Source organism: Phocoena sinus, chromosome 15 (genome assembly GCF_008692025.1).
Source record: "Phocoena sinus isolate mPhoSin1 chromosome 15, mPhoSin1.pri, whole genome shotgun sequence".
NCBI lineage: Eukaryota > Metazoa > Chordata > Mammalia > Artiodactyla > Phocoenidae > Phocoena > Phocoena sinus.
In genome coordinates, this window is record NC_045777.1 from 50,782,283 (window position 1) to 50,794,646 (window position 12,364).

At 53.2% G+C, this 12,364-nt stretch overlaps 1 protein-coding gene across 1 annotated transcript; it reads right to left on the reverse strand.

Annotated features, from left to right (window-relative positions):
- Positions 1-4,020: 4,020 nt before the first annotated feature.
- PTX4 (pentraxin 4) lies at positions 4,021-7,608 on the reverse strand. The gene is given in 6 exon segments (XM_032606098.1): positions 4,021-4,601; positions 4,604-4,663; positions 5,797-5,890; positions 6,350-6,508; positions 6,511-6,837; positions 7,468-7,608. Coding segments are annotated over 6 exon segments (1,362 nt in total).
- Between the last annotated feature and the right edge of the window lie 4,756 nt (positions 7,609-12,364).

Here is a 12,364-nt window from a genome sequence, read left to right on the forward strand (position 1 = left end):
ACATTACATAGCGGTGTTATAGCTGCGCCCAGTCCCCCAAGGGTGATCTTTGTCTGGGGGTCATATCAGAAAAGTCCTTTTTCTCAGTAGACATACACTGAGATATTCAGGGGTTGTGATGTGATGTCTGCAACGTAGTCTCAGATGATTCACAAGCTAATGGTAATCACAATACGTAGCTACCGATAGCGGGAGAAAGAAAATGTGGTAGGATGTTAGCAGGTGATGAATATGGGGTAAATATAAATGACGTGCAATGTAGTCCTCTTGTAACTTTTTTCTTTAAACTTGAAACTTTTCAAAATAAAAAGATTTTAGAAGTTCTTTATAGGCTCTTCCCCCACATATTTCAAAATAAAACCAAAATTGAAACTAAAATAAGAGGAAGGAAGCCCAACAGGATTAAGTTTCCCCACGATCACTGTGCAACAATTTTTTGAAAATACTAAGAACAACGTTCTTTCAGAAAAGGTGTTTTCTCCTTAGTGTGACCTGGCTTTGCCCTTTCGAGGGATGTTGACAAGCACGTGATGGCCCTGGCTGTGGAGGAGGGCCTGGAGGCTGCAGAGTGAAGCTGGCACCGGCTCCAACGAGCCTCAGGGCTGGTCCCAGGCTGGTTTGACTGAACAAAGTGGACGAGTGTGGTTTGCGTGAAACCGTCCAGGCAGGAGGAGAGCTGCACACAGCGATGGGGAAGTGAGAACAGTCCCGAGGACGGAGGGGTGGTGCTGGGGAAGCCCATCTGGATCCTTCTGTCCTCCCCCCACTCAGGAACGCAGCAGACACAGGTCAAAGGTGGAATTGATGGGGTTCAAGGTGGATGTGGCTCATGCCACTCACTCAGTGGGGATGGTGGATCTCATGAGATGCGTGCTCACGCTCTCCTGCTCAAAACCTGGATGGGCTGCCCTCGACAGAGCCCAGACTCCTCAGCTGGACAAGCCAGCCCTTCCCAAATTCCTATCGACCTGAGCTCCCACGAAGCTCCTCCCCAAGCCCTTTCCCAGGCTGCCCTGCCCTCGTGGAGACTCTCAGATGCGATGTGGCTGGCCACCCACAGCCATGATGCTTCTGCCAAATTCCCACTGTCTTAGGGTCTGTGAACCTTGGCAGAAATGCTGCTGTAGAAGTGAAATATCCTGGGTCCCCCATGGTGTTGTAAGCACCCGAAAGCGGGGGAGGGGAGGGTGGGAAATACCCTGTGTGGTCTTTTAGTGCTAGGGACCTCAAGAAACACTTCCTAGTCAAATTAACAGTCTTCCCCCCAAAAGATGTCATCTCTCCCACCTCAATAGAGTGAGACAGAGCAAGGGCTCCAAAATAGGCCAGAGGAGCCTGGGAAAGAGGACGCTTTGAGAAGGGCAGCTCTCCATGAAGATGGATGCGTCCTGGGGAAGTGCCAGGGGAAGCAGAAGTCCGTGATTATAGGACCTTCCCGTGGCCACCCAGGGGTGTTTCCAGACCTAGGATGCATCCCCTGACCTTGACTCACGGACCAGGGGTGGGGGTTGGGGGGCGGGCAGGTGGTGGCTGGCCAAGTCTCTGAGCTGAAGGCCTGGGATTGCTGGGGCCACAGACAGCTCTGCAGAAATGCGAGCACTGCTAAGAGGCCCCAGAGACTGATTTCAGGCCCCTCTCCATGGAGCAGTACCCTCCAGCCACCTCCTCGATGCAGAGCTGAAAACAGGCCCCTCGCAGTTCCGTCAGACCTCTCTAGTTTGTTTCCTCACTTTTTTTTTAAAAGTTATCTTTTCCAACTTTAAAAAAAATTAATTTATTCATATTTGGCTGCATTGGGTCTTCGTTGATGCATGCGGGCTTTCTCTAGTTGGCGAGCGGAGGCTACTCTTCGTTGTGGTGAACAGGGCTCTAGGCACGCAGGCTTCAGTGGTTGCAGCACATGAGCTCAGTAGGTGTGGCTCGTGGGCTGTAGAGCGCAGGCTCAGTAGTTGTGGCGTGCACGGGCTTAGTTGCTCCACGGCATGTGGGATCTTCCCGGACCAGGGCTCGAACCCGTGTCCCCTGAATTGGCAGGCGGATTCTTAATCACAGAACCACCAGGGAAGTCCCTGTTTCCTCACTTTTAAAATGGATTGGGGACTTCCTGGTGGCACAGTGGTTAAGAATCCGCCTGCCAATGCAGGGGACACGGGTTTGAGCCCTGGTCCGGGAAGATCCCACATGCCACGGAGCAACTAAGCCTGTGCACCACAACTACTGAGCCTGCACTCTAGAGCCCAGGAGCCACAACTACTGAGCCTGCATGCCGCAACCACTGAAGCTTGCATGCCTAGAGCCCGTGCTCCGCACAATGAGAGCCACCACAATGAGAAGCCCGTGCACTGCAATGAAGAGTAGCCTCGCTTGCCGCAACTAGAGAAATCCCGCGCGCAGCAACGAAGACCCAATGCAGCCAAAAATAAATAAAATAAAAATAAATAAATTTGCTTTAAAAAAAAGAATATTAAAAAAAAAACATGATTCTATCATACAACCCAGCAATTCCATGGCTAGGTATCCACTCAAGAGAAACAGAAGCATATGCCTACACAACCCTTCACATGAGACTGTGCACAGAATCTTCACTCACAAGGGCCCTCAACTGGAAACCACCCAAGTTTCCATTGACTGATGTACAAAACAAACAAAACAAAACATGGTCCATTACAACAGAAGGTCATTCAGCCATACAAAGGAACGCAGCACTGACACACAACAACACAGATGAAACTATAAAACATGATACTCGGTGAGAGACGCCAGACACCAAGGATCACACAGTGAATGAGTCCATTTATGTGAAACGTCCAGAGCAGGCAAATCCACAGAAACGGAAAGCAGGTGAGTGGGTGCAGAGCTGGGGGAGGGGCTGGGTGGTGACAGGAGTGACCCCTAACAGGCATGATTTCTTGGGGGGGGGCAATGGAAATGTTCTAAAACTGGATCGTGATGATGGTTGCACACTCGACAAATTTACTGAAAATCTTTGAACTGCACATTTAAAATGGGTGAATTTCATAGTATGTAAATTATACCCCAATACAGACTCTTTAAAAGCATTGCCCACCCGGGCTTCCCTGGTGGCGCAGTCGTTAAGAATCTGCCTACAAATGCAGGGGACACGGGTTCAAATCCTGGTCCGGGAAGATCCCACATGCCGCGGAGCAGCTAAGCCCGCGTGCCACAACTACTGAAGCCTGCACACCTAGAGCCCGTGCTCTGCAACAAGAGAAGCCACTGCAATGAGAAGCCCACGTGCCACAACGAAAAGTAGCCCCCACTCGCTGCAACTTGAGAGAAAGTCCACACACAGCAATGAAGACCCAATGCAGCTAAAAATTAATTAATTAATTAAAAAAAAAAAGTATTGCCCACCCATCCTTAATGTGTGTTTCTGAGTAGCTTGCTTCCTCTGCAGGCCCCCTTCCCAGCAGCTCTAGTGGCCTTACCAGCTGCCACAGAACCTTGATGGAACCCCCAGGGCGAAGGAGCTGTGGGGCCAGGAAATGGACTCCCCAGCCCTTCTCATGAGAGATGTTGGAACAAGGAGCAGTCAAAGAGAAACTTTCTCAAGCCACATGGAGAGAGGACCACAGAAGTTAATGCAAGGAAAATAAGAGTTCTCCAGGAGCCAGCCTGTGGTTGCCCCAAACCCATGCCCAAGGAGAGGCAGAGCTGAAGCGCAGCTCTGCCATGTGGCAAGTTGGGCCATGTTGAAATGACTTCCTACTATGGGGGGGTGTTGGTTGGTGTAAGAATGCCGCAGAGAGGGAAAGAATGCAGTCGTGGGGATCCTGAGGCCCGGCTCTGCCTGTGAGCCCTCCCCCCACCCTGTGGAATACCCACATCCTATGTTAGAGAGCAGGTGTGCCTGGCCCAGGCCGGAGGCAGCAGCCTGATCCTCAGTGTGGGTGGGGGGCCTCTATGGAGTATGCTGGGGTCGGGGGTGGCCGAGAGTGGCTGAAGACTTGCTCTTCCCGCCGGCCCACCGTGTGAGCACAGCTGCTGTGTAGCGAGGCCTCAGGAACAGAGCTGTAGGCAGGTGCAGTTCACCCTTTGCACGAATCCGTCTACCGATGCGGCACTGGCCAGTGTTAGGATGGCACCCATCAGGAATTCCTTCCCAGTGGCCAGGTTTGAGACCTCCCTGGGGACCAGCACCTGGTGCCATATGGCCAGGCCTGCTAGGCTCCCCACAAAGGCCTCAGGGCCATCAAAGCCACCCCCAATGCTGTCGTGCTCCTGGCCTAGCATGAGGGAGCCCCCTGGAGGAATCTCATAGCCTTCCCCAAAGCAGGAGCCAGTGGCCACTAGCCTTCGGCCCATGTGGAGCCGGTACCTGCCCAGGCCCAGAATGGACGTCCAGATGACACACACATGGTGCCAACAGCCATCTGGCAGTGGCTGGAGGGGCAGCTCCCTGAAGGCCGGGTCTCCAATCACAGAGTGGATGGAGCCAGGGGGCAGGGAGTCTCGGCCATGCAGAACCAGCTTGTCATTTTCTTTGCTGGTGTACGAGAGGAGGGTGCCCAGGTGGCCCAAGGCTGTGCGGACCCAGCTGCAGACAGACAGAGCCCGTAGGCCAGTGAAGAAGCCGGGTGGAAGAAGATAACATTCACAGTGGACGCGTTCGGAAAGATGAGTGCAGGGCCCACGTTGCAAACTAGAAGCAGAGCGGGGAGAGTCAGCCCACACCGCAAGGGGCAGCGGCTCACTTATCCTCACGTGATCAGCCTCTTACCGGTGGGAGGACTGAGAAGCAGGACACCTGGCTGAGCCACACTCCTCACCAGCAGGGGGCCCTGGATGAGTGTCTGTGGCTGCTGGAACAAATCCCCACAAACACAGTGGCTCAAAACAACACAAATTTAGCATCTCACAGTCTGGAGGTCAGAAGTCCCTGCAGGTCTCCCCGGGCTTAAAATCACAGTGTGGGCTGAGCTGGTTCCTCTGGAGGCTCCAAGGAGAAGCCCTTTGCTGCCCTCTGACGTCAGCTCCTGCCCTTGTATCTGCATCCCTGACACTGAGCCTCCTGCCTCCCTCTTATAAGGACCCTGTGATGACACTGGTCCACGTGATAATCCAGGATCAGCTCCCATCTGAAAATCCTTAATCACACCGGAAAGTCTTCTTGTCACATGAAGTGACACATTCACAGGGTCTGGAACCAGGACATGGACATCTTTGGGGGCTTCCTGCTGACCAGACTTCCTGCCAGATCTGCTTGCCAGAAGGGTAGGCGAGGCAGGGGTGGGGCACCCAGCCAGAAGCTGGGGGCAGAGCCAGGGAACGCGCTTTTCTAGCCCACTGGCCCCTTGGGTTCCAGGGTGGAGGGCATTCTGTGGCCAGCCCCCACCTCCTCTCTTCACCTGGGGGCTCTTGTCATAATCTTTGGCAGTGGTCCTCAACTGCAGATGACTGTACCCCTGGGGGACATCTAGCAGTGTCTGCGGACAGTTTCGGTTGTCAGAACTGTGACCCCCAAACCTACAGCCCCCCTTTCCCGGGACCCCTGGTGGTGCCCTCCAGGTCAGCCCTTCAGCCCTGTCTTACTGGTGAGGCCCCTAGAACCACACAGATGGGGAGGGACCTGCTTCAGATTAATGGGCCCTGTGGGCTGCAAGGCCAGACAGGGAGCAGCCTGGTCACAGCTGAGAGTTCAAGCTGAGCGGGCATCTAGTAGTTGGAGGCCAGGGATGCTGCTTAACACCATTCAATGCCCTGGATGCTCCTACAACTAGGGGCTACCCGACCCCAGATGCCAGTACAGTAGTGCCGCCATAGAGAAACCCTTACCTGCAGATGAGAGGTGGCAAAGCAGAACCGGCTTTGCAAAGGCCGGGGGGCCTCCATTGGTGGGCACAGACCCCATGGGATGCAGGCCGGGGCCCTGCAGAGAGGGTTCCTGCTGGCTATGGCTGAGGACGTCCTTGAGACCCCACCAGCCCTGACCAGGGTGATCACCAACTCTGAGTGGGCATTTACTGCCTGCGGGCAGCACCCCAGTGGTGTGTGCATTGGGTGGTCTGACCTGCAGACAGGCTATCACCTGGACGGTTCCTTTCTTTAAGGGCGGGTTTTGTGGGGTGTAAAGCAGTGTCTTCTCCGCTCAGCCTGGGGAGAAGTCCTCCTGGAGGGGACTGGAGGCATAAGGAGGCACCAGAGGGAAAAGTGGACACTGATGGGGAAGGGCAGGCCACGGTGCTTATTCTCTCCTGGGCTCTCGGTGGGCCACGTCTGCTGGCTGCCTGGGCCTGGGGACACCTGCGTCTCTTGGAGACAGCGAGCGAAGTCCAGAGGTGGGTCCCCGAGCTCAGGCGGAGGTCTGGGTGCCTGCCTGCCTGCCTGCCTGCAGCTGTGGGGAGCTTGGGCTCGATGGTCTAGGTGGGGCCGGGGTCACGCGCAGGGTGGCGGTGCCAGGGCTGGCCACTTGCAGCAGCCCCTTGAAAGCTGCCATCCCGGTGCCCTGGCTCTGGACGAGGGGCATCAGGCGAGCCAGCATGCCGTGCACGGCCCACACGTCCAGGGCCAGCCAGAGAGGGCGTTCCTCTACTCCTCCTGCCCCTTTCTCTCCTGGGCGCTCCTCTCGCTCAGGGCGGCACCCAAGGCCAGCAGCCTGTTGTCCACCTTCTGGCCTCTGCACTGAGTCTTCCACACCCAGGTCTTGAGGTGGCCCAGGTCGCCCTGCACGGTGGCCTGCAGCTGGCTGAGTGCCAGGGCCACAGCCTGGCTCTCGTGGGCCAGGCTCCAGAACCAGGCCTCCATGACGAAGGACAGGTTGTAGTTGCTGGCGATGCCCTGCAGGTGCTTTAGGGTTGCCTCTTGGAACCTCCAAAACTGTAGAGAGGACACAGGCACTCCTGGGGCTTAGATCCTCAGGGCAACGCGGTGAGGCGGCTGATCACTGCCACTAGCCCCCTCGCACCAAGCTAGAGCTCGCAGCGGCAGACAGCCCCAGGTCTGTGCTGCAGTGGGTGAGGGTGTCACAGGCGGCTCCCATCCCTCCCCGAGCGCCACACTCTTTACCCCTCGACCCTCAGGGTCCTACCTGCCAGCGAGATGGCTGTGCATGGGGATCAAAGTGGGGAGTGCTTGGCGCAGCCCTGATGCCTGCAGGGCATCCGGGAACTGGCCACGGACCCGCACAGGAGTCTCTGCTCTGTGGGGGACCCGGGACATTGCTCCCCATGCCCAGCGGGCTGGCCCCCACCACTCCAGCACACCTGCAGCTACACTCCTCAGGTGGCTCCCCAGCTCCACCCACCCTCAGCTGGCTCGGCTTTAGAACAAACTCCCCAAACCCATTTTGCTATTCCAGCCATAGGTGAAAACAGGCAGCTGATAAGAACTGCAAACTCTACGCTGAGCCCACAGAGCACAGAAGCTTACTACTGTTTCTATGACTTCTGTGCTTTGTCTGGTGTCAGTTAAAAAAACTCTACTGCCCCCAACAGTGGGTATACTCACCTGTGCTTCTAGTCTACAGAGCCTCTCAAGGAATGGTTTTCTTTGCCTCTCAGGTGCGGTTTCTTGCAACAAAGCCCCACGTAGATATATGGGCACAAAAATGAGGAAGAAAGGCAGGGTTTTCCTCCCCAGGCAGCCCATTCTGAGAAGGAGCGAGAGGCACCCCGGCTGCAGGAGAAGCCATCTGCTTGGAGCTCCTGCCTCCCCCACGCTTGCCCACCTCTCCTGGGCAGTGGTTTTCCTTCTTCCTCTCTGGCTTGGAGTCAGGTACCTCCTGACACCTTAACAAAAGGCATTTGCTCTGGAGACTTGGAGGTTCCCAAGGACACAAGCTTAAAACAGATGCGAACAGTTTCTTTGGAAAATAACTCTACTGGGTGCAAGCCCTGGTCCAGCTGGCTCAGAGGCAGACAGGGGCGATTGTTTTAGCAGGAGCACACGGACTCATGTTCCCACCAGAGAAGTTGAAGCAGGACATGGATCCCAGTGGGGGCCAGGGAGTCCTTAGAGCCAAGTCTGCATCAGGGACAGCAGATCCGATGAGGCCCCTCTCTCGCTCTTGGACAAGGCAAAGGAAATGGGATTGGAGCCACTTAAATTAGTCTTGGGGCCCAGGTTGTGTAGTGGGCTGAGTGGTAGGTCTCAGTCCTAACCCTGGTGCCTGTGAATGGGAGTTTATTTGAAAAAAGGGTCTTTGCAAATGTAATTAAGGATCTTGAGATGAGGTCATCTTGGATTATCCATATAAGTCCTAAAGTGTCTTTCTGAGACAAAGAGAAGATCACATGGGGAGAAAGCCATGTGAAGATGGAGGCCGAGGCTGGGGTGAAGCTGACACAGGAGCACAAGGAGCTGGGCGGGGCAGGAAGGATCCTCCCCAGGAGCCTTCAGAGGGAACGTGGTCCTGCTGACACCTTGATCTTGGATTTCTGGCCTCCAGAGATGCAAGGGAAAAATGTTCTTGCTGTTTTAAGCTCCCCTATTTGTTGCCATTGGTTACAGCAGCCCCCGGAAACAAACACAGGCTGTCTAAGTAAATAGGGGGCGTGGGACCTCATTCTAGGGCCAGGTCCATGGACAGTTGTGACCCAGTGAGGGGAGAAGGATAAAACCATGGCCAAGGCCAAGACTTGCAGTTAAACAAGATGGCTGTGCAGAGAAGCTGGTCTCCTCTCACTCCTCAAGCGTCACTTTGATGGCAGCAAAGGAACAAAGCCTGAAGGAGACACAGGGCAAGGAGAGCAGGCAAGGAGAACTGACCTGGCAGAGCAGAGAGAACTGCAGAGGGGAGCCCGAGGGGCAAGCAGCGTGTCGGTGTCCTGGGGCTGCTGCACCCGATGACTACCCTGGGGGGTGGGAGCAGGAATTCATTCTCCCACGGCTCTGGAGGCCGCAAGTCAGAAATCAAGGTGTCAGCAGGACCACACTCCATCCGAAGGCTCCTGGGGAGGATCCTTCCTGCCTCATCCAGCTCTTGCTGTTCCTGTGGCAGCATCACCCCAACCTTGGCCTCTGTCTTCACACGGCCTTCTCCCCTGTGTGTCTCTCCTCTTCTGTCTAACAAGGACACCAGTCATTGGATTCAGAGCCCACCTGGATAATCCAGGGTTGTCTTATCTTGAGATCCATAACTTAGGTACGTCCACAAAGATCCTTTTTCCAAATAAGGTCACATCCACAGGTACAGGGATTAGGACTTGGACGTGTCTTTTTGGGGGCCACCATTCAGCCCATTACAGGGAGGTTTGAGAGGCTGGGGGGTGTCCAGGGATGGTGGGGGGCTGGGGCGAGGTGCAGGCTGGAGTGAAGAGACTCATGTCAGTCTGGATACAGAGCTGCCGGACCCCTGTCTCCTCCCTGACCCCCTGTGCTGGGCGACTGCTCCTGCACACCAGCCCAGCCCCAGCACGTGGTCCGCTGGCTCTCTGGAGCCGCACTGTCCAATACCAGAGCCCCAGCCACATGCGACTGTTGGGCCCTTCATGAGGCTGGTCTGAGTGGAGATCCGTTGCAGGTGAAAAGTGCACACTGGATTCAAAGACTTAGTACAAAAAAGGAATGTAAAATACCTCACTATCAACAGATTTTATGTGTGATTACATTTTTAAATTTATTTATTTATTTGGCAGCACCAGGTCTTAGTTACGGCATTCGGGATCTTTGTTGCTGCGTGTGGGATCCAGTTCCCTGACCGGGGAGGGACCGTGGAGTCCTAACCACTGGACCACCAGGGAAGTTCCATGCTTACATGTTGAAATGGTAGTATTGTGGATGGACTGGGTTAAATAAAACACATTATTAAAATCAACTTCAGGGGCTTCCCTGGTGGCGCAGTGGTTAAGAATCTGCCTGCCAACGCAGGGGACACGGGTTCGAGCCCTGGTCTGGGAAGATCCCACATGCCGCAGAGCAACTAAGCCCATGCACCACAGCTACTGAGCCCGCATGCCACAACTACTGAAGCCTGCACGCCTAGAGCCCATGCTTTGCAACAAGAGAAGCCACCGTAATGAGAAGCCCGCACACTGCAACAAAGAGTAGTCCCTGCTTGCTCCAACTAGAGAAAGCCCACGTGCAGCAGCAAAGACCCAACTCAGTCAAAAATAAATAAATAAATAAATATATTTAAAAAAATAAAATAAAATTAACTTCAGGACTTCCCTGGTGGTCCAGTGGTTAAGAACCTGCCTTCCAATGCAGGGGGCGTGTGTTCAATCCCTGGTTGGGGAACTAAGATCCCACATGCCGCGGGGCAACTAAGCTCATGCACTCTGGGGCCCATGCAATGCAACTACTGAGCCCGCGCGCACTGGAGCCCACGTGCCTCAACTAGAGAGAAGCCTGCGTGCTGCAACTAAGACCCAAAGCAGCCAAATAAATAAATAAATAAAATTAACTTCACCTGTTTCTTTTTACTTTTTTTAGTATGGCTATAAAATACTTAAAATTAAATATGGGACTCACGTCATAGTTGGATTAGACAGCGTTGCACTGGAGAAAGACTCCAGGTCTGCAGGCCCCCGGGCACAGAGACAGGGGCTTTCCTTTCAATCTCTTTCATCATCCATTCTTTTTAAAAAAAATTTAGTGGAAAGCATACATATCATAAAATTCACTCATTTTAAGTGTAATGCTAACAACAAGGTATTGAAATAAATGTCTACCTATTGGACTGTGGGAGTCTGAGGGTTCTGCCAGCTTCTGGAAAGCAGCAGCCACAGCCAGGCACCTGCCCCCAGGCTGGAGAGGGGAGGGAGCTTCTTTAGCCCCAGCAGAAAACCTGCACTTACTGACAGGCAAGAGCTTCCCTGCACCCCACCAAACAAAATCCCATCCACAGGTGAGACAGAAATCTGCCCAAACAGAAAAGAAACTGGGAGACGTGCAGAGGGCCAAGGAAAGGCTCAAAGGCATTCTAAATAATACCCTCAGAGAGATAAGAAAAGCTTTGTGTCCACAAGGCAAGAAACGGGGACTTCCCTGGCGGTCCAGTGGTTAAGACTCGGCGCTTCCACTGCAGGGGGTGCGGGTTTGATCCCTGGTCAGGGAATTAAGATGCCGCATGCCTCATGGCCCAGCCAAAACAAACAAACAAAACAACAACAAAAAAACACAAGGCAAGAAACGATGCTATGAAAAAAGAAATAATCAGAAAGGAAGAAGTTGCTCTTGGAAATGAAAATTATGATTTTCCCCAAAATCAAAATTGTAATAAAATGACTAAATAAAAAAATAAAATAAAATGCAAACAAATAGATAAGTATAACAGAAAAGCTAAAAGGCGAAATTAAGGCAATTTGTCAGAAAGAAGGCAAAAAGGCAAAGAGATAGAAGAGAGAAAACATTGGATTGAGATCAAACTTAGTGAGAAACTTAGAGAGTGAGACTACAAGATATAGTGGAGGAAATTTTAGGAAGATAATACAGGAAGGTGCTGCAGACAAGGGCACCCATCATTTCAAGACCACATGGCAGAGTGCCAGGTCAAGGACCGGGGCCTGACTCCAAAGCTCATCTTGCCAAGTGTCAGACACCACAGATGAGATCCTAAACGTGTCCAGAGAGAAAAACCTGGTCACATGCGAAGGATTGGGACTTTCTCCAGAGGGCTGTGGGCCACCTCAGCAGCAAAGCTGGCTGCCAAAGACAGAGGAGCAAAGTGATTTTCATTTAAAATTAAGCAGTCAGAGTGGGTGGTTAGCCCAGATGGTTAGAGCGTAGTGCTGATAAAATTGTGCATCTAGCTCAAATATGAATCCACCTGGAGCAAAGAATAAAGGCATTTTTCAGATATGCAAAGGCTTAAGAAATTTATCCTCTGTGCAGGATCTCTTGAGAAGTTACTGGGTAACAGGATTCAGGAAAATGTGGGGAATAGAGAAAGGAGGAAGCTGTAATAGGAACCGGGAGTGAGAGCCCTAGTCCAGGAGCGGCCCGGGAGAAGTTCTCGGAGAGTCCCAGCAAGGCATCATCCTCCGCTCCTCGCTCCCTCGCACCCACGTCCAACCCATCCGGTCCAGCCCAGGTCAGCTCCTTCTCACCACCTGGCCCACCCTTGTCCACGCACCGGACGCCCCGCGGGGCTTTCTGCATCCGCGGTTGCCCCCTACCGTCCATTTTTCTAACTGCACCCAGGGTGAAGCTTTTAAAAGGAGACCGCTCTTGGTCACTAATTTTCTTACTCTCCCTAATTTTTCTTACCATTATCTGCCATCTGATGTATTGTACGTGTACTTTATTTGCCCCCTTGACGTGTGAACAGGAACTTTGCTTCATTCTGTGCCCTGGAAGAGTGCTTGCTGCCTCAGCAGGCAATTAGTTAATGTATGTTGAATGAATAAATGTTTTCTATGTCACCTCAACGGCCTTCTGGGCTGAAACAGTACCTCTTTGAGAA